This window comes from Mizuhopecten yessoensis, unplaced genomic scaffold (genome assembly GCF_002113885.1).
Source record: "Mizuhopecten yessoensis strain PY_sf001 unplaced genomic scaffold, ASM211388v2 scaffold8221, whole genome shotgun sequence".
Lineage (NCBI taxonomy): Eukaryota > Metazoa > Mollusca > Bivalvia > Pectinida > Pectinidae > Mizuhopecten > Mizuhopecten yessoensis.
The window spans coordinates 351,279-373,925 of NW_018407439.1; the positions used below are offsets into that span (position 1 = coordinate 351,279).

Below are 22,647 nucleotides of genomic sequence, written 5' to 3' on the forward strand. Positions count from 1 at the left end.
AGCCCTAACTTTCCACACTCACCTTTTGGTACGTCCTTAAGCTATTATTAAAAACGTAACGTCCACCTCCTTATTATCTACAAAGCAATTATTTACCAGTTTCCTTGTTTAGATCTATGATTCTGTTGGTCATTTCGTCCTTGAAGATCAATAATTATAAATCTGTCTGGTCAGTGATGGCTGGGCTGGTCAGTGATGGCTGGCCGGTCAGATTGAGCCTGTGATGACAGAAGATCAGTGCGATGGATGTGATTGGTGTTGTGACTAGCAGGACTGGCTTGTGGGAGTAATCAGGCGTGTGATATGTAGGAGAACAGCTGTGTAGTGCCGCCCCTGATTTCCTAGTCAATCTATAACGGGACAGACCCTGTGTTCCCTTTGTCCCTCCCTCACTTGTCATACTCCAAGCTTAAAACATTGTTTTCCGCTGAATTGCTACCGATAAAAGTAAACTGGTTGAAATGTCCCTTAAGTTGAATTGACTATGATGAATGATAACAACAGGGGGACATTGATCAGTGTGTATGAAGTAAGAGCCATCGATTCCCACCACACTGGCTACAACTGCTGGTGAACACACAGCACTGAGGGTAGCGCTACTGTGCAGGCAAAGCTTGGATACTGCTTAAGTGTTGGAAAATCTTCATCTGTTCTATATGGAACTTTTTCTCTGGTAGGTTACCTTTGGTCTTCATTACTAAAGGCAAGTTATGTAAACTACAGCTTTACTGTAAGTGCAACCTTAAGGATTGCTGCTGGCAAGTTATTTGAACTTCAGGACAACTTTTAAGAAATTGTGTGGACTACAAGATTACTGCTGGCAATTTATGGGAACTAAGGATTACGTCTTTCATTGCTTGTTATGCTTATCAAAGACATTCTGACCTACAATTGTATATGTTATTGTAGCAGGAGAAATCTTTGACATTCCTGATTTCATTGGATTGATGTTGAAGTCATCCAATTATACTTTGTGATGACTCCTTACTGATGGGGATTGTGATCATGATTTATATGTTAATTGTATTCTTTCCACTGATATTGACATTGTTCTCAGTTAAATACATTGTATCACCTTTTCCTCCTAACATACCCTCTTTTGAGTTAGATAACATGTGTTTTTATGTGATGTGTGTTACCTTGTGATTTATTTTGACAACTGGGCATTAAACTTAACAGATTTAACAATTTATAACAGTTAAAATGACCAGGTGCAGGCCTAGAGGTCCATGACAACGTTATATTACTTACTGCTGGTATATGTTACATACCTGTGTATGTTACCTGGTATACCTGTGTATGTTACCTGGTATATGTTACATACCTGTGTATGTTACCTGGTATATGTTACATACCTGTGTATGTTACCTAAGTGGGATGGCCTATGTTAATATGAAATTCTGCTTTGAACTGTTAATATGTAAAAAAAAAAGTTGACATATTTTTTTTGCTTACAGAACTATAGTGATTCAGCTACGTACAATGTACTGGACTTGAAACAAATAGAAAATAATGGCTCTAGCTTATCATACACAAACATAAAATATAGGCACTGTAACTCTATTGAGATATCCTCACTTCTGGAAGTCCACGTCAATTGACTTTTCAGTAATGTTGTAATACACAGATTTCTTCAAGTATAAGGTTGTGATGACATTTTTTGACATTGTGACTTGATTCAGGCATGAATACAATTGTTGGGAAGTTATTAAGATTTGATGACTTTTTAATGATTTTTGAGTTGTAGAAATGAGTTGATTCGGAATAGTGATGTGTCACCGTAGTTCCCTACCCAGTCTGATTGAGTTACTTTGATTTGGCCATCATAAGAAGACCAATATATGATAATTACCTACAGACTGTGTGAGATATATCTCTAGTAAATTATACAGGATCTATGTCAGGGCCGAGGACAATAATGTAATCACCGCTATTCACACAAATGGATGTTAGTGGAACATACAAGCACAGACTAGGGATGGACATGATTACAGAGTGCCCTATTAGCAAGTCAAGAGTTGTGATGTCCGAGGGAGGCTCCGAGTTAGCGACACCAGAATTAGGTTAAGTGTTAGCAAGTGAACAGACAAGTCATATGGGGTGAAATTGATGTTCATGTTCATGTCCATGACGTCAAATCTGGTACAATAATTGTATAATTTCTCTTCCACATTGTCAGGTCCTCCTTGCCAGTGCATCCAAGTCCACTAAGACGACCCTCGGGAGGCTTGGGATCTTCACTGTGACGTCCTTCCATGCTCTTGTGTGTGCCAGGAAGCCGCTTGTGGTACCCAACATCTATGGCAAAGGTCACCACAAGGGGGGAATGCTCTCCCCACGGGGGGATGGCACCTTTAGATACAACATAAAGCCAAGCCCTTCAAAGAGCCTCAGTACTGAGTAAGTATGAGTTGTCAACAGTAAATATTAGGTCTGANGAGCCCGTCAAAGAGCGTCAGTACTGAGTAAGTATGAGTTGTCTACAGTAAATATTAGGTCTTATGTACAAGGTAGCTCCAGTACTGAGTAAGTATGAGTTGTCTACAGTAAATATTAGGTATTATGTACAAGGTAGCTCCAGTACTGAGAAAGTATGAGTTGTCTACAGTTAATATTATGTCTTATGTACAAGGTAGCTCCAGTACTGAGTAAGTATGAGTTGTCTACAGTAAATATTGGGTCTTATGTACAAGGTAGCTCCAGTACTCAGTAAGTATGAGTTGTCAACAGTTAATATTAGGTCTTATGTACAAGGTAGATCCAGTACTGAGTAAGTATGAGTTGTCTACAGTAAATATTACGTCTTATGTACAAGGTAGCTCCAGTAATGAGAAAGTATGAGTTGTCTACATTTAATATTATGTCTTATGTACAAGGTAGCTCCAGTACTGGGTAAGTATGAGTTGTCAACAGTAAATTTTAGGTCTTATGAACAAGGTAGCTCCAGTACTGAGAAAGTATGAGTTGTCAACAGTAAATAGTTGGTCTTATGTACAAGGTAGCTCCCGTACTGAGTAAGTATGAGTTGTCGACAATAAATAGTAGGTCTTATGAACTAGGTAGCTCCAGTACTGAGTAAGGATGAGTTGTCAACAGTAAATAGTTGGTCTTATGGACAAGGTAGCTCCAGTACTGAGTATGTATGAGTTGTCAACAGTAAATAGTAGGTCTTATGAACAAGGTAGCTCCAGTACTGAGAAAGTATGAGTTGTCAACAGTAAATATTAGGTCTTATCTACAAGGTAGATCCAGTACTGAGTAAGTATGAGTGGTCAACAGTAAATATTAGGTCTGATGTACAAGGTAGCTCCAGTACTGAGTATGTATGAGTTGTCAACAGTAAATATTAGGTCTTATCTACAAGGTAGATCCAGTACTGAGTAAGTATGAGTTGTCAACAGTAAATTTTAGGTCTTATGTACAAGGTAGCTCCAGTACTGAGTAAGTATGAGTTGTCAACAATAAATAGTAGGTCTTATGAACAAGGTAGCTCCAGTACTGAGTAAGTATGAGTTGTCAACAGTAAATATTAGGTCTTATGTACAAGGTAGATCCAGTACTGAGTAAGTATGAATTCTATACAGTAAATATTTTGTCTGATAAAGGTGAAACCCTGGGGTCCAGTATTTCCCACACAAAAAAATATTTAAGGTTCCAGGATCATTACACTGCAATGGTTTATATCCCAATAAACAGTTATTGAGTATGAAGAGAAGAACTGAATTCTGTTCTCGAGATTGGTCTGGGGTCTGGCTCTGCCCCAGGGAACTCTGTTCCTTGGTTGTAACATGGAAATGTTTATGATCCCCACTCTAGAAGTTCATATATACAGTTGCTGGGCATGAGGAGATAAATACAGTCATACTACCAGAATAAGCCCAGAGGTCTTGCCTAGCCCTGGAGAATAAGTCCCTGGGTCATAACATGGAAACATTTCAAATTCCCTCCTTTTAACTCAATGTGCGTATATGATCTAATCCACATTTCCTATGAAGCATCCTTGGTCCCTTTGTATTGTTATGTAAATAGAGTGTGTAGCTTCCCCGGGGTCTTGGCACAAAGTGAGGAAATTCAGGTTTTAAGTTTTTGAAAGCTATTAGAGACAGAGCCAAAATTTAAAAAAAATAAAATCAGTGTTATATTAAAGAGAATATTTTTTTAGCATTGCTTAGATATCAAGGTGAGCAATACAGGTCTTCTGGGCCTCTTGCCATATCATTTTTTCACTTAATTGAATTTAATGAAATCCATATTTACATCCCAGGTTAGATACAGTTGGTTTTGATTAAACAATTGCTATTCTCTGACATATGTAGACATCTGCAGACAACAACTCAACATGATTTCAATTTGTATCAATTTCTCCTCTGTAAATAATTGAGGATGTCTGATATTGCGGTGTATTTTGCAGAGAATCCATTTAGATAACAGCTGTTTTCTTCCTGAACACAAAACCATCAGGTCTTTTTTTAAATCAATAGTTTTAGCTTGAATGTGAAGAAATCTTCAGATTAATCTTAAATACTTCTGGTCTCATGGGAGGGGCAAGATCACGCAACCTGTATTTAGGTCTAGATCGTGTGTCCTGTATGGGCATAGGTATGAGGAGGGATGTGATGTCTCAGTCTTACATACACAGTCTAGGTAAGGGAATGGTTTATCATCCTGCCATCATCATAGATCACTTAACATATTCTGTCAGGATTTTATTAAAAAGGATGATATGGAAGGGGAATCAATTTTGGATATGATCTGATTTTTATTTCAAGTGTATGAAAATGGGATACAAAAACAAAACAAAAAAATCTTTGACTGATGAAGTTGTGATAAGGATCTCATAAATTCTATTTAAATTTTAACTTTTTCTATCCATAAAATATTCTGTCATGTTAAAACTTTCACTATTCATTCTGCATCTAGTGGCAAATGTAACCTGGTTAGGAACGCCAAGTTAGGCAGTACAGAACTTGATAATGATATGACACACTATGGTCAGGAACACCAAGTTAGGCAGCACAGAACTTGATAATGATATGACATATACTATGGTCAGGAACGCCAAGTTAGGCAGTACAGAACTTGATAATGATATGACACACTATGGTCAGGAACACCAAGTTAGGCAGTACAGAACTTGATAATGTTATGACACACTATGATCAGGAACGCAAAGTTAGGCAGTACAGAACTTGATAATGATATGACACACTTTTGTAATTGGAACTGAAGCGTGGCACTCACAGAGTTCAAAAGTAGGTTTTCTACATCAGGTAATGCTCGTTTGCTCTGTTTGGAAGAGTAAGCAAACATGACCAAACATTTGAATTCTCCTATACATCCATTTCAACTGTTTTATAGAGGATCGTACTGCCCAAACCATCACAGTGTCTGTTTCCAAGAGTAAAAACTTGTTTAAGGAATAAAATGTTGCCGATGAGAGATTAATTATATTGTGAAGAATGAGAGGAAATGTCAGAATACCTGATGCTTATAACCATAGAACAGTTCCAAGTGGACTCCAGTCACATATTTTTACCTTGCTGTCAACAGTTGGTGTCAATTAAAACCCAATATCATCTACACTCTCTGTGACGATTCAGGTAGTATAGTTAGCTTGGCAAACTTCTCCGACATTTCAGTTTGTTTTTTGGTTGTGTGTTTCATTTCTGTCTAAAAATGTTGACTAAACCAAATCTTCCCATAAATTGTTTTCAGTGTTTAAGTAAAAGGGATGTATATCAAGTCTTAATTATATAGCTCACAGACATCTTGTAGAACTGTTGCTACGTTTAGAATTGTATTTAGAATGTCTTTCCTAGTCAAGAACAGATGGCATTGTATTAACATGGCTGAATGAAAGTAGGTTATATCAGTAAAATAAGACTAGGACATTTAATCACAGTATAGATATAAAGCTTTATTAATCCACACAAGAGTGAGTGGAGTATACAGGACACATGGGTCTATACACAGCAGAACACAGACACAAGGAAAAATAAACACTTATTAGTGTTAAGTGGATAAAATAGTTTGTTGTTAACCACATAATTAGATTATCAAATAGTCGAGATGAATAACTGTTGTTTACTTAACAGGCCTAGAGGTTGGTAAGTCTTGTTTGTAGAGGTATTTAGTGTTGTTTAACAGAACTTGTAATATTTCAGTGGTGTGTACAAGGCTACAGACTTTGACGAGGTTGTAGCTGATCTATACAAGGACATACCTGATGGCATCTCTGACAAGTCAGAAGAAAGCGCCATAATGGAAACACTGTCTCGCATAGCTTTACCTAATAACCAGGTGAGTCTGTTACTTTGTTCTACCTAATCCCAGGTAAATCTCTGACATATACATAATTCTATATTTGTTTGCTTGTTTTTTTATTCGGTTGAGGTGAACAAGTCACTACTGGGGTTCAGTAAGATGTGTTTTCAAAACGGGTAAACTCCCTTGTCTCACAAAATGGGTAAATTCCCTTGTCTCCCAGAATTGGGTTAACTCCCTTGTCCTACAAAAATGGTTAGGTTAACTCCCTTGTCTCACAAAATGGGTTATCTCCCTTGTCTCACTCTTTTACCGGGCATGGGCGTCTCACAAAAACGGTTAGGTTAACTCCCTTGTCTCACAAAAATGGCTAGGTTAACTCCCTTGTCTCACAAAATGGGTTATCTCCCTTGTCTCACAAAATGGGTTAACTCCCTTGTCTCACAAAAGCTAGCCTCGCACATCAGCTCTGTCCCTTTTCAAGAAGAATGATGATGTAAATATTCATATTTATAAGCTTCCATTAGGACTAAAGTGTTATTACCCCATTACTCCCATATAACTGAGATAACATACCTGTGCTGTGATCCATTACAGCTATAACCAAGACCATGATGTGGGGTTATGTGACCTTTCCATTTCTGAGGTCCCCTGCCTAAGTTAACAGCCTGATCTTTTATACCGATACCCTGATTTGATGGGTTTTAAACTGTTTTTATAGTCAATAATATAATAATGGTTTCATCCCTGTATCCACTTCACTATTACATCTTTCTGTCTCCATTATAGTTACTTAAATAGTTACTTTATAAAGTATGTTACAGCTTTATTGAAGTCATTTCTCATCAGAATTTTAATGGGTGTCACCACACAGAATATAGTGTATTGGTAACAAATGATTCTCCTTGGTAAGCTAAATCATATAGCATCATTTGTAGAGATAGTATATAATTTTCAGCTACTTATTGGTGGTACCTGTGTATGGTCAGGTGTATGTATTGGTACCTGTGTATGGTCAGGTGTATGTATTGGTACCTGTGTATGGTCAGGTGTATGTATTGGTACCTGTGTATGGTCAGGTGTATGTATTGGTACCTGTGTATGGTCAGGTGTATGTATTGGTACCTGTGTATGGTCAGGTGTATGTATTGGTACCTGTGTATGGTCAGGTGTATGTATTGGTACCTGTGTATGGTCAGGTGTATGTATTGGTACCTGTGTATGGTCAGGTGTATGTATTGGTACCTGTGTATGGTCAGATGTATGTATTGGTACTTATGTATGGTAAGGTGTATGTATTGGTACCTGTGTATGGTCAGGTGTATGTATTGGTACTTATGTATGGTCAGGTGTATGTATTGGTACCTGTGTATGGTCAGATGTATGTATTGGTACCTGTGTATGGTCAGGTGTATGTATTGATACCTGTGTATGGTCAGGTGTATGTATTGGGACCTGTGTATGTTCAGGTGTATGTATTGGTACTTATGTATGGTCAGGTGTATGTATTGGTACCTGTGTATGGTCAGGTGTATGTATTTTATGTATTACATCCCCACCACCAAACCATTAGAATTATTTTACATTTTCACACATCAAGTCAACTCAGTGGATGACAGTAATCTGTGACTTAGATCTCAGGTAAAACCTTGTTGCTGACCTGAAGGTATATGTAATTACCTGTACAGGTATGTAGAGCCATTAAACTTGATTTTTTTTTGGCTATTTGTGAGTAATTGTAGAAGTTCCCAGAGGCTGGACTGTTATTATGGAGCATGCAGTCAAATACACTGGACAGACAAACTTTCATTTGACTCAGACAATTACAGTTATTTCCGAGCATCAAACAGAAATAGGTTCACACTGGTAAGCCTATAATGGTGTAATTATAGATATCTTTCTTTCGTTTTCCTGATTTTGTGATAATGATGGATGGTAGGACGCTCCAATGATTTTGTGGCCGTTACTGTAGTTTTCTCAGGGCTAAGGTAGATGTTTACCTGTCCAGCTAGGGAGTGTGTTATCTGGATTTGTGTGTGTCCAGAGGGCCAGCTGTCTGACAGGTACTAATAGTCATGATAAAGATTGGTGTAACATCATCAGTGGACTGGCTATTTTACATGTTTGGCTCATTATAAACATTACATATACCTACAACATTTATCTGGATATTTTACATTGTGATCAGGACAGGTAAGAAAGTGTTCTTACAATTATGATTTTGACAAATTATTCTGAAAGATGATTGATGCATTTCCATGTATATGTTCATGCATATCATTAGAGTTATTATTCTAATGGAAGAGATATGAATCACAGTAAAGGACGACTGTTTAGATCCAGAAAGTATTGCATACATATCTAAGCCAACTGTCCCCTATTAGGAAGGAAATGTTCATCCTTGATCATAATTTGACTTAATGAATTATATATAAGTGATTTAACCATGCACATGGTCAAATATTCTATAATTTTGTCCAATAGGGGTCAGAGTACCTTTTTTTTTCCAGAAAATTTTCAGATTTCTCCTTAGGTTTGTAAGTACCCTATTTACCCCATACTAAACCCAGGGGGCCAACACATCATATCTGTTTCAGAGTTGTGGGATGGGCTTATTACAGGACCATACAATAGCATTTGTTGACATTACTGCTAACCTGTGATAGATATGGCAGGTCTTTTACCGGGCATGGGCTTATTTTTAGATAAATATGGTATTAGATGTAATTGTCAGTTTAGTTGTTGCCTTGCATACATGTAATGAAGATTGTTTAGTTCTTATAATTTTTAAAATTCATGGTAAATGTCAATTGTGCTTTCAACTACATGAGACAGTAGTTAAAATTTTGGGTCTATACTAATAATAAAAGGAAGATTGATGTTGGCAAGTGAATGAGAATCAACAGTAAATGACAGAATGTTTCTCCATGGCTTACAGCTCTAGTGTGCAGTGCAGTGCAGTGCAGTAGATCCAGAGATGACGCATGGCAGTTAAATCAGTCTGATCTCACATCTCTCCATACAAATTCTAGTTGGCAGTGTCCTATCTCGGATACCAATTGTTTACGGCCATTCTGGGTTCTATTTATGTAACCTTCACTCCGAAATGTCCTCGTCTCGGAGATCTATGTTTCTAGCATTGAGCACACATCAGATTATGAGCTTGATGAATGGATGTTCAATGCTTCCGAGAATCTTTTAATACTTCGTGCGGTTTGGACATCTTAGGTGAAAGGTTAAGGTAATGTTCTCGATCAATGACAAACAGTAAACTACTGAAGAAGGTTTACTCCACCAGATTATTGGATACTATGGGTACAACTGATGTTACTGAAACGTCCCAGCCAGTGTAGCATTGTTAGATATGGAAATGACTTGATTGAGCTTTACAATGACACGGTCAACTCACAACATTAATTTCTAGTGTGTATAATCTGTTGGCAGGAATCCGACAACCAAGAACAACTGGTATATTGGTTTACCCTTGACCTTTAAGTAGAATGTATTAACATTGACCTTGAAATAGTTTGCTGGAGTATTGCTTCTTGGAAAACTTGGTTTATCTTTTACAGTTCTGAAAATGATCAAATTACTATGAAACATAGAACTTAACCATCCTAGGTTATATATTTGGCTTTATTTGATTTTGAAAATATATTTTCAAGAAGCAGTACACAACATGTAACTGTAACATGCCTTTACTGAGCTGGCCCCTCTGTAGAAACCTGAACAGTCTGGTGCAAGACAAAATAGGGTAAAGAAGTTGAGGTACTGTACAGCGCATTCATTTCTCATATTGGTCAATTAAAAGTTCACAGTTTTGTTCTAGAAATGAATTCATGTCTTTGAATTTCACACTGAACAGTTAATAGTCAAAAGTCCATACTAAGTGGAAATTGTATTCTCAGGGTTTATATAGCAAAAAATAACACTTCTGTGAAGGTAATGCGCTATACAGTATTGATACTCAAGCAAAGTTATTGCAAAACCAAACCAATTTTATAAAACATTGAAAATCATACAGATATTCAAATGTATAACCAGAATCATTAAAAGACTTTTAGATCTTGAAACATTAAGACAAAATTTTGTAACTTTTTAATCTAAAGGTCTGATTGATTTGGCATTTGGTTCATATAGTGACCAAACAAGCACCTGTATTTAACAGACAAACCACTTCTAATGGTCTACTGGTCAGTGTCAGCATGTCACACGGTCAGTGTGTCGGCAAGAAAAACCGTCATTTCCTGGTGAAAATAAGTTGAAACCTCCATTGTGTGAACACTATTCCTGTACTGTGGTAATATATGTGTATATCTCGGAATGAAGTGAAGAGCATGTCTACCTCCCCTACCCCGTGTGATCAATGGACGGCTCCGGTGTCCCTATATTGTCTCTGGGGGTGACATACAACTATTGGGTGGATTGTTAACCTTAAATATCCTAATAAGTCGCTCGCTGCCCTTAATGACCTCACCTGTAATTGTAAAAACACTTGTATTTGTTTTGCCCTCAAGCAAATGTATAAACTTTATTAAATTTTTAAACATTGCTTTGAACAGAATATTCATGTCTGTCAATCTAAACATTTAAAGCTACTTATAATACATGCTTTCATCGCCCTATACTTAAACATGCATGTTCTGTGGTCTGACTACAAGTGTTCAGATATATACTCACACCTGTCAAGTAGGGCCTGGGTATACACTAATCTGAGGGACACGGAGAAACAGCTACCTCTAGGGGTATTATACCAGTAGGGTGATTGGCGTTTAGGTATGTAGTGTTCTCACACATTTCTAGTGATAATTTATTTATAATTCTATATGGAATATCATAATGTATATTGTAATTTTGACATTTAAGATTGTCTGTCTCTAATTGAAATGGTAATATAATGGTAGACAGAATTTCCATGATTGTACAGCTCATTATAGAAATTTTAATTATAGTTATAAAGATTTTAATTACATATCTTAATTAGTGATATAGATATTAATAACAGTATGTACATGTCTATACCTTCATTTTATATAATGTTCATGTTTCTGAACACCTAATGTATCTAAAACACCATGCAAACAGGTAAACTATTATTATATTGTTATAGATTCATTTGTTTTCTCTTCATTTTTGATTTACAGCATATTTCAATGTGCATAATTTAATATCCAAGAACAAGCAATGTTCAGCTCCAAAATGACATTGTGTATGTATGTGGTGTCAGAACATACCTGTATTGATTAACAATATCAAATACACTAACAGGTACAGGTATTTCAGTATTGACTCAGGTAGACACGTTTACTACCGTGACGGTGTAAGGTAAATCACTAATCATCTTCTGTCATCATATACCTAATTCTCTGTGTATAAGTGAGAGTAGACACAGGACTATAGCACTGTCGACCAGTCCCAGTAAATAGTATACGGTTGTTATGTCCCCACTGGTCATCACAGACTGGACGTAAAAAAAACATAAAAACACCATCTGTGAATGGTCAGTGACAACTGTGTATTGTTTTTCAGAACATTTTGGTAGGAGTGGACAAGAAGACCTCAGTTCAGCACCTGCTAGAGTCTGTGTGTAGTAAGAGACAGCTCAATCCCTCAGACCATTATGTACGAATAAAAATGCCAAACGCGCCGCAAGGAAACTACTATATACCAGATATGCAAGACAACATTAAGAAACTGGTAAGTAATGAGTACCTACTGCAGTCACTATGTACTTACATGACCAATGGTCATCCAGATATTTTATGCATGTGAGTCATGATTGTAAGCAAGGTGGGACAGCGCAATTATCTTTATGTACCGGATTACGTCCCTGATTTCCTCTTAGCTGATGTACATACGCCTCCAGGTTCATAGAGAAGTTCTCCTGGTCATAACCCTACGATTTTGAATTTCTAATCAGTTCAGTGGCTGATTCCCCTTAAGATCAGTCCTTTAACCTGATCTACGGTATCATCAGAAGACCCACTGCAGGTCAGACTAATCTCCGACAGCCTTGCCATCAAATGTAATGACATTACAGGGACGGGATTCAGTCACAGTGGAATACCTAGCTCTGTGAAAAATTCAAGGAAGTCTGTTATGGAAATCATGCAACTACCCAGTAAAGTGTCGTGGGAAGTGAAAGGTCATAAACTCTGTCTCCCCAGTATACGTAGGCTACTGGTAAGTGTCACACAATATTCTGGTTATACAGTCTCGGAAGATGATTAAATTGTCTAACTCGGAATTTGATTATCAGGAGAATGAGTCCTCTAGGCTTAACAGAATGGGATGATGATCATAGAAGCGATTTGAAGACAGAAAAAATGCTTTACTTTCTATTTTTGTGGATCAATTTGAAAATTTTGTTACATATTTTTATTGGCTCTGCTTAAGAGATGCTGATGCCCTATAGTAATTACATTTTTCATTCATCTGTCTGTCGATATTTTCATTTCCAGAGGTTATCTTGAGCCTTAAAGTCTGATATTAATGAAATTGTACATGGTGATACACTGAGGTTTGGTCATTGTTAATGAAAATACAACAAGGGATATATATATGTTATACCTTGGTGTTGCCCTTTCCGACCTGTCATTGTTCATTTTGGTAAAGGGAACATACTGGATCTCCTTCTTAAATAGTGTCGTATTACCTGAAGTCACAAAATTCCAAAATGGCTGTCATACATCACTTCTGATTTACTGAGATCGACATATACGACTATAACTTGTTATTCTATTGGTATGATTTGGTTCCTACCTTGAGGATAAGCTACCTGGTGAATACTGCCAGTCTATGATATGTATAGGTATCGTTGATATTGAAACTCTACCAAAGGGCGTAGAGTTAGGGTCAGAACTAAGGCTACGACACGTTCTTGTATATGTAGAAGTGGGAAAGTGATACGAGGTCTAGACCCCATGATAGAAGATGACAGCCATGGCTCAGACTCTATAGACCCANACTCTATAGACCCCATGATAGACGATGACAGCCATGGATCAGACTCTATAGACCCCATGATAGACGATGACAGCCATGGATCAGACTCTATAGACCCCATGATAGACGATGACAGCAATGGATCAGACTCTATAGAACCCATGATAGACGATGACAGCCATGGATCAGACTCTATAGACCCCATAATAGAAGATGACATCCATGGATCAGACTCTATAGACCCCATAATAGAAGATGACATCCATGGATCAGACTCTATAGACCCCATAATAGAAGATGACATCCATGGATCAGACTCTATAGACCCCATAATAGAAGATGACATCCATGGATCAGACTCTATAGACCCCATAATAGACGATGACAGGCATGGATCAGACTCTATAGACCCCATGATAGACGATGACAGCCATGGATCAGACTCTATAGACCTCATGATAGACGATGACAGCCATGGAACAGCCTCTATAGACCCCATGATAGACGATGACAGCAATGGATCAGACTCTATAGAACCCATGATAGACGATGACAGCCATGGATCAGACTCTATAGACCCCATGATCGACGATGACAGCAATGGATCAGACTCTATAGAACCCATGATAGACGATGACAGCCATGGATCAGACTCTATAGACCCCATGATAGACGATGACAGCAATGGATCAGACTCTATAGAACCCATGATAGACGATGACAGCCATGGATCAGACTCTATAGACCCCATGATAGAAGATGACAGCCATGGATCAGACTCTATAGACCCCATAATAGAATATGAAAGCCATGGATCAGACTGGCTGAGACCTGTTAAACTATAGCTTCTTATCTGTTGAGTTTTGTTTTTGGTAATTAACAGATAGCCTACAGAAATATTGCTGTATTGCCAATATTTTGAAATCCAAAATGAGTCACTTTATGTGCCAAAACTAATGTTTTTATGCTTCTAATTTTCATTTATGTAAATTCAGTGGTTGAATTGCGCTGAGTCAGCTATTTATATGCTGATCTCATTATCATAAAGTAATAAATTTTCATTTTCAATCCTTTGAAATAATTTAATAAAATAAAATCTAAAATCCTGATTATTTTCAGCTGGATTGCTTAAGTTGTGCTGATATGTTCAAACTTGATTGTTCATAAGAAAGTTTTCATGAAAATAACAGACCATTTTTACGCTAATTCATTATGCGTCATAGAATCAGCAACAATTTGTATTGATCGATGATTCTGTCAAAAACTATAACAAACCATAATGTCTATCATTATATGTGTTAATATTACCATGGAAACCAATTTAACCACTCTGTAACCATGTTTCAAATTAACAAATGTTGAATTATTAAATGAAATATTTCAAAACACCATCTAAGAGATAGATGTTCAAGAAGTTTTTTATAGAAAATTTTACTATAATGCATTTCTCTTGATGGTGATCAGAAAAAAATTGTAAGGTTCATAGGTGATAAGTGACAAAATATGGTGTTTTGTAGGACATAGTGATAAGTAACAAAGTGTTGGGTTTGTACAACATGGTGATAAGCGACAAAGTGTAGGGTTTGTAGGACATGATGATAAGTGACAAAGTGTATGGTTTGTAGGACATGGTGATAAGTGACAAAGTGTATGGTTTGTAGGACATGGTGATAAGTGACAAAGTGTGGTATCTGTAGGACATGGTGATAAGTGACAAAGTGTGGGGTATGTAGGACATGGTGTGTGACAAAGTGTGGGGTCTGTATTAAATGGTGAGTGACAAAGTGTGGGGTCTGTATTAAATGGTGAGTGACAAAGTGTGGGGTATGTAGGACATGGGGATAAGTGACAAAGTGGGGGGTCTGTAGGACATGGTGAAAGTGACAAAGTGTGGGGTCTGTATTAAATGGTGAGTGACAAAGTGTGGGGTATGTAGGACATGGGGATAAGTGACAAAGTGTGGGGTCTGTAGGAAATGGTGAGTGACAAAGTGTGGTGTCTGTAGGACATGGTGATAAGTCACAAAGTGTGGGGTATGTAGGACATGGTGTGTGACAAAGTGTGGGGTCTGTATTAAATGGTGAGTGACAAAGTGTGGTGTCTGTAGGACATGGTGATAAATGACAAAGTGTTGGGTCTGTAGGACATGGTGATAGGTGACAAAGTGTATGGTTTGTAGGACATGGCGATAAGTGACAAAGTGTGGTATCTGTAGGACATGGTTATAAGTGACAAAGTGTGGGGTATGTAGGACATGGTGATAAGTGGCAAAGTGTATGGTTTGTAGGACATGGTGATAAGTGGCAAAGTGTATGGTTTGTAGGACATCGTGATAAGTGACAAAGTGTATGGTTTGTAGGCCATGGTGATAAGTGACAAAGTATGGGGTATGTGGGACATGGTGATAAGTGACAAGGTGTGGGGTCTGTAGGACATGGCGATAAGTGACAAAGTGTAGGGTTTGTAGGACATTGTGATATGTGACAAAGTGTGGGGTCTGTAGGACATGGTGATAAGTGACAAAGTGTAGGGTATATGGGACACATTGAGGACATGGTGATATTCACAGTGTTTGGTTTTGTAGGAAATATATAGGACATGTGTATAACAAGTTGTAAAGTCTCTTATCTTAGGTTAGCTAGCATTGATAGGCTTGTATTTATGGGACTAGTGGAATGATAGCTAGTTCCTCAAACATCATATTTACATGGGGGTTACCTGAGTAAACACCTGTCTGATCAGGTAAGATGGCCATCAAGGTCAAGGGTTCAAGGCTGCAGGTGAGCATTGTCTTAGTGCATACAGGTGTATATCAATAGACGACCCTTATTATAGTGACAAGCACCAAACACTGTGAATAGACAGTCTCAGATTAAATAGCACAGCCAAAAGTTAATCAGGTAAGTGAAAGCTGGGTCTATACCTGTATAGTGGAGTTCACTTAGTGTGTATACAAATTAAATAACATGTAAAACTTGCCAAAGAATCAACTTCCTTCCTGTCAATATTATCCTGTATTTCTTCTAGAGCATGTATTACTTTTGATACATCATAGATAAATTCATAGAAAGTAATTGACATCAGTAGGAAATGAAAATACTGACATGTTGCTAAAATTAACTTCTTGATGACGATCATTTTACTATTTATGATATTAACACATGTTAAGGTGAATGCTGTATGAAGTCGGGCAAACTTGATAAGTCATTATTGATGTCATTCCGTGTCGGGTCGTCAGTTACATGTTTTACCAAGGTGGGAAGTATAAGTGTGATTATATACATGAGAGGATGTCTGTGACTAAAGATCCCACATACACGATCAGGTATTCTGTATTTCACCCTCACACTAATGTAGGAGTACCTGTATATATAATAGTGAGAAGGTTGTCGTTATTTACACGTAACTTCTATAACATGGCACACACAACAGTTAAGTATTGTCGATATCATCAAGTTCTGATATAATCAAATTATTTCTGTGATAAAATGCATTGTTTTAAGAAATTTCAAAAATCACTTTATTGTAGAACTTCATGTATCACTATCAATATCATTGTATGGGTGAACAAGAAAAACTTGAGATATAGGTTGATATTGGCCATCACATTTTAGGTATATCTACGGGATTACTTTTCCAAAGCTGTTACATCTCTCATGTAGCTCTCTGCAGGGAATAAATGGAAGCAGTTTAGTTATTTATATACTTTATGTATTGATGAAAAAAGCCAAAGAAGCTGACATGGAGGTTTGTACTGAAACAATAGTTGTACCGTGTTGATGTGAAAAATGTTCAATAGACCAACATTTGGTGGAGCTGGGATCAAGTCTTGTACAGTTCCTTTTCAAAGAGATAGAGGGATGTGTTCTAATCTGATAAGGGTTATGGACTTGGAAAGACCTCAGCTTCAGATGTAGGCTGCTAATGTTGTTATTGGGAAAACACAAATTTTGAAGATACACGTAACTAATCTTTACATCTGTGCTTTGTATATTCACAGAAATACGAGTCCATAGAAGTTTGCCAAAAAAGTGTGTTCCAGCTGGATCTACAGAAGAGCGACTCGGATACAGAATTTGGGTTTGCTGTGGAGGCAGAGCTAGCAGAAGACATAGAGCGTGACGACGAACTTCGATTATATACCAGCAACGTCCTGCAGGCAGGAATCGCTCACCGTACAGGTAGGCTTCTTATGGGGATTACCTTAGTTTTGCTGTACATTTAAGGTTTTTACAGTGATTACCATGTCACCACTACCCTCCCAGAGAAATATCTGTCTATACAGGTAGGGTTCTTACAGCGATTACCATGTCACCATTACCCTCCTACAGAAATATCTGTCTGTACAGGTAGGGTTCTTACAGCGATTACCATGTCACCATTACCCTTCTACAGAAATATCTGTCTATACATGTAGGGTTCTTACAGCGATTACCATGTCACCACTACCCCCCTAGAGAAATATCTGTCTATACAGGTAGGGTTCTTACAGCAATTACCATGTCACAATTACCCTCCTACAGAAATATCTGTCTATACAGGTAGGGTTCTTACAGCGATTACCATGTCACCACTACCCCCCTAGAGAAATATCTGTCTATACATGAAGGGTTCTTATATCAATTTCATGTTACTGGAACCCTTCAGACCAAATTTTCTTATCTAAAACTGAACTTTTAAATTCATTTAGTATAAAAAAGAAACTCAACCTTTCGGTAGCCTCCTTTGGAGATAAGTAATTTCATTACAATAAAGGATTTCTTCAGACACCAAGTATCCGCTTTGTCTCCTAACTGAAATTTCCATGTAAACTTGACATGATTCAATTTGTGGAGGACTTCTTTAGAATAAAACACTTATCTTACGGTCTGCTACCCTATTTTTTTATGCGTCTTACTTTTGTTAAGAACTCAAGTGTGTATTTAGATTTGTTATTTGATTACCTCCATGTGAAATAACTGTTGATATCAATGTCTCCTAAAAGACATGGGGATGGGAGGTTTTATTGTCACTGCCTCTTCTTCCCTAAAATATTTGAATAAGGAATCACCTTCTTTTTACTGTGAGTAAACCTACAATACGCAAAGAGATGGAATATTGAATATTTAGTACAAAGCTCTGCAATAAAAAAAATACATGGAAGACATGGAAGATCTGAACCCTGACCTGTTCAGAATGTTTTTTAAATGCTCCTGGAACAAGACTTTGCTCAAGCTAATTGTTTAAAATCTCAGCATTTAATTAAAAATTAAGCAGTATTAAACTAGTTAAATAAGTTATGATGATTTATTTAAGCTACATCAGATGTCTCAGACTCTGTTTTCAAACCATCATAATATTGTGTCATGGCTGTAATTTTCCTGGCTGTGTATGACTTACTCCAGACTTACACTCCGGTTGACTTTGTAGGTCTAATTATTGGTGATGAGATACTGGTCATTAATGGTAAGATTGTGTCGGAGCTTGATATGGTGTATATAGAGGCCATGTTACACGAGTCAATGTCCCTTTGTCTGACCGTGCGGTCACTCCGCACACAGCCACCCCCTACCTCCATCGCCGTGGATCCCGCGGACATTAACCGGATGGTGTGTCCACCTCCACCCAGCCAGTCACGCATCAGTGAGAAAAGTCTGGGAAAGCTCACCGTGCCTGCCCCTGTAGGTAAGGACCTGTTGATACCAACAAGAAAAACAAATCCTGTTTTTGTAAAATCCTAAGTACCCTTTAATACAAAATTAATCAATGAACTAGATGGAAAACTGACCATGCTTGCTCCTATATGAAATTAAAGTAAGGACAATCAGTAACTTCTGCTATAGTGTTTAACTTGTGAAGGAATAGTAAAAGACAACCTCCTTTTGTTTGCTTCAGCTAACGGTGATCACAAAAATATGTCGTCTCCAAAGCATGAGTCAATGCCAAACCTGTCACCGACCCAGATTGACGCACTTGTAGAGGTAAGCTTATTACTCAAGGTGGAGGTCATATATTTAGACTTAATGTAACCTATACTCATAACAACTGTCATATCAGCACTTCATCGCTTCTGTTGATAAGTTTTAATCACATGTCTTATTTTGTGGTTTTATGAGAACAAAGACTTTAGCACACACAAAAATAAGGAAAAGATGACTTTGAAAAATAACTGTTTAGATAATTCAGAAAAATGAGAAAATACCCAATTGTTTGGTTTTCTAATTAATTTGTAATTACTCTTTGTACAAAACCAAATGAAATGGTTCGACTGGTGTTCTGTTGTGTTTTCCCAGAGTGCTGACCAGGTAACGGCCATCTGTCGGACAGGAAGTGATAATGCCATGACCAACACCGATATTGTCCATAACTACAAACCTCTATCTGAGTCCCAGAAACTCCGCAAGGTCATTATGGAGCTGATCGAGACAGAGCGAGCCTATGTGAAGGTAAGGTCAAGATCAGGCAGTGGTATTACAGAAGTGTATAAAGACAGAGCGAGCCTTTGTGTAGGTAGGGTCAGGCAGTCATATTACAGATTGGATGGTAAAGGGCACGTAATCAAACTGATTTTTGTGTCTAGAATATCATGATGTCATCTCCTTCTCTTTTTAAGTAATTTAATAATATATCTAATCAAAAATCTTGTGCATAGAATCCATAGATGTAAGCAAAGATATTAAATGATAGTTCATCATACAGACATGTTGAAGGGGAGACAACTCTAGTTATTATCAAATTGGGTATAACTTACAGGATTTGAACTTCCTGACGGAGCGTTATTTGGAGCCTCTGAAGCAGGAAACGTTTCTCACCTCTAATGAGATCGACCAGCTGTTCGGGAACATCCAGGAGATTGTGATCTTCCAGAGACAGTTCCTGAAGAGTCTGGAGGAGGCCATGCAGTTAGAGGATGAATTCTTCACCACAGATGATCCAAAAAATTACAGGGTATTTATCTCCCCCAGCACCGATTTATTTTTATCTGGTGGTTTTCTCGCAAAGCACCATTGTGTTTTAATGATATCGGTCAATGTTCTGCTCCAGGTGTAGATGGCATTTCATCCTTATCAGTAACAGTTCAAATGCTTATTTTCCAAATAGACATCAATTATTATTAGTCATGCTTATCCATACTGGTGTGTGTTTTGAGGACTTTCTGAAAAATTTAATAAAAGTTTGATAAAAAAATTCATATGAAAATTCAAGCATGATTCTAATATTTCATTAATTTTGTTGAATGAGAACATATTTAACTGCTTCATATTTCATTTCTTGCCATGACATCCATGATATTCATAACTTATATTATTGACCTTGACCTTTAGTATAATCTATATATATATAACTGACCTTGACCTTGCTCCCTATTCCCTTTGCCTGACAAGGACCTTGAACTACGGGTAGGTGGTGGTCACAATCCATTGTTGTAGAGTGCTCTTCCCTAGGTAGTTGGTGTTCTCTCTTTCCACCCCTTGCTATTCTACATATACCCTGAAATTTCATTTGGTGTATTTTATTTTTTCAATGTACAGTTATATGTATATACTTGGTTTGTGTAAGTGTCATTATAATCCATTCTCTTCTCTGTGCTTTCCCTCCACCCTGTATTTCCACTACAACTTCCATGTACTTGATTACAACTTTTCTCTGTTTACTTTATGAATTACTTCTTTTACCCTGTTTATTTAATAACAATCTTTTCCATTTGTAAACAAAAAATGTATCTTATGTTTGATTTTATAAATTAACTTTTCAAACAATTTTAAATTGTGGTTATACAAGTGCTTCAGCTACCCATGCTATTAGCATTTCACTATATACATCCATTCCCAGGTGTATTGACCATACATGCACTATGAATTGTAAAATTTCACATACATCTCATGTTTCAATTTCGTTGTTTTATTCTGTTTGTTGTTTATAACATAGATGTGCCTTTATTTGTATTGTTCTCCTGTTTTTCAGCGGGTATTGTTCTCCCTGGGAGGCTCCTTCCTGTTCTACGCCAATCACTTCAAAGTGTACAGTTCATTTTGTGCCAGTCATACCCGATCTCAAAAAATTCTCAATCCAGGTGAGCAACGAAAATCAAAAAAATGAGAATAAAATAATTGTAAATAATACCACATCGATGCTTAAGATTCCAAACAAAACAGTTTTACCAATTTTCTTTTTCTACTTGCATAATTATGTCAACCAGAAGAAATAGAAGTTTGATGGATCTGTTTCTAAGTGTTGTTAGAGAAACAAGACTTGTTAATTGGTAACAGTGCCACAGAAATCCTGAGTTTAGGTAGAAAAAACTTGACCTGTCAGAAACAGTGTCAATTTCAATGGAAATCTGTAAAAGCCTTGGATCAGAATTAACACTCTTCTCTATTTATATGTATGCTTACCAAAAGACACAATCTTTGACCTGTAACGATTATGTTGACAGATGCCAACGAAGCACTGAGAAAGTTCCTCCACATGAGGAATCCGAAACAACAGCACTCATCGACCCTGGAATCGTACCTTATCAAACCGATACAGCGAATACTGCGATATCCACTGTTACTACAGCAACTCTGTAACCTGACCGACCAGGACACCGACGAACATTATCATCTGTCGGGTATGTATCCCCTGTTACAGGAAATTATACAGCAACTCTGTAACCTCATCAACTCAAACAAACTTTATTATATGTCGGGTATGTATCCCCTGTTACAGGAAATTATACAGCAACTCTGTAACCTCATCAACTCAAACAAACTTTATTATATGTCGGGTATGTATCACCCATTACAGGAAATTATACAGCAACTCTGTTACCTCATCAACTCAAACAAACTTTATTATCTGTCGGGTATGTATCACCCGTTACAGGAAATTATACAGCAACACTGTTACCTCATCAACTCAAACAAACTTTATTATCTGTCGGGTATGTATCACCCGTTACAGGAAATTATACAGCAACACTGTTACCTCATCAACTCAAACAAACTTAAATATATGTCGGGTATGTATCACCTGTTACAGGAAATTATACAGCAACACTGTTACCTCATCAACTCAAACAAACTTTATTATCTGTCGGGTATGTATCACCCGTTACAGGAAATTATACAGCAACACTGTTACCTCATCAACTCAAACAAACTTAAATATATGTCGGGTATGTATCACCTGTTACAGGAAATTATACAGCAACACTGTTACCTCATCAACTCAAACAAACTTTATTATCTGTCGGGTATGTATCACCCGTTACAGGAAATTATACAGCAACACTGTTACCTCATCAACTCAAACAAACTTAAATATATGTCGGGTATGTATCACCTGTTACAGGAAATTATACAGCAACACTGTTACCTCATCAACTCAAACAAACTTTATTATCTGTCGGGTATGTATCACCCGTTACAGGAAATTATACAGCAACACTGTTACCTCATCAACTCAAACAAACTT

At 37.3% G+C, this 22,647-nt stretch overlaps 1 protein-coding gene across 1 annotated transcript in view; it reads left to right on the forward strand.

The window, feature by feature from the left end:
- Window positions 1–22,647, forward strand: part of LOC110455449 — a 127,424-nt gene that overhangs the window by 98,856 nt on the left and 5,921 nt on the right. Inside the window, exons 13-22 of the mRNA XM_021505590.1 lie at window positions 2,180–2,400; window positions 6,165–6,300; window positions 11,794–11,961; window positions 17,210–17,390; window positions 18,619–18,873; window positions 19,084–19,169; window positions 19,482–19,634; window positions 19,942–20,136; window positions 21,154–21,262; window positions 21,626–21,802. Of these exons, the coding sequence (XP_021361265.1) occupies window positions 2,180–2,400; window positions 6,165–6,300; window positions 11,794–11,961; window positions 17,210–17,390; window positions 18,619–18,873; window positions 19,084–19,169; window positions 19,482–19,634; window positions 19,942–20,136; window positions 21,154–21,262; window positions 21,626–21,802 (1,681 nt within the window). The remainder of the gene's footprint in view (window positions 1–2,179; window positions 2,401–6,164; window positions 6,301–11,793; window positions 11,962–17,209; window positions 17,391–18,618; window positions 18,874–19,083; window positions 19,170–19,481; window positions 19,635–19,941; window positions 20,137–21,153; window positions 21,263–21,625; window positions 21,803–22,647) is intronic.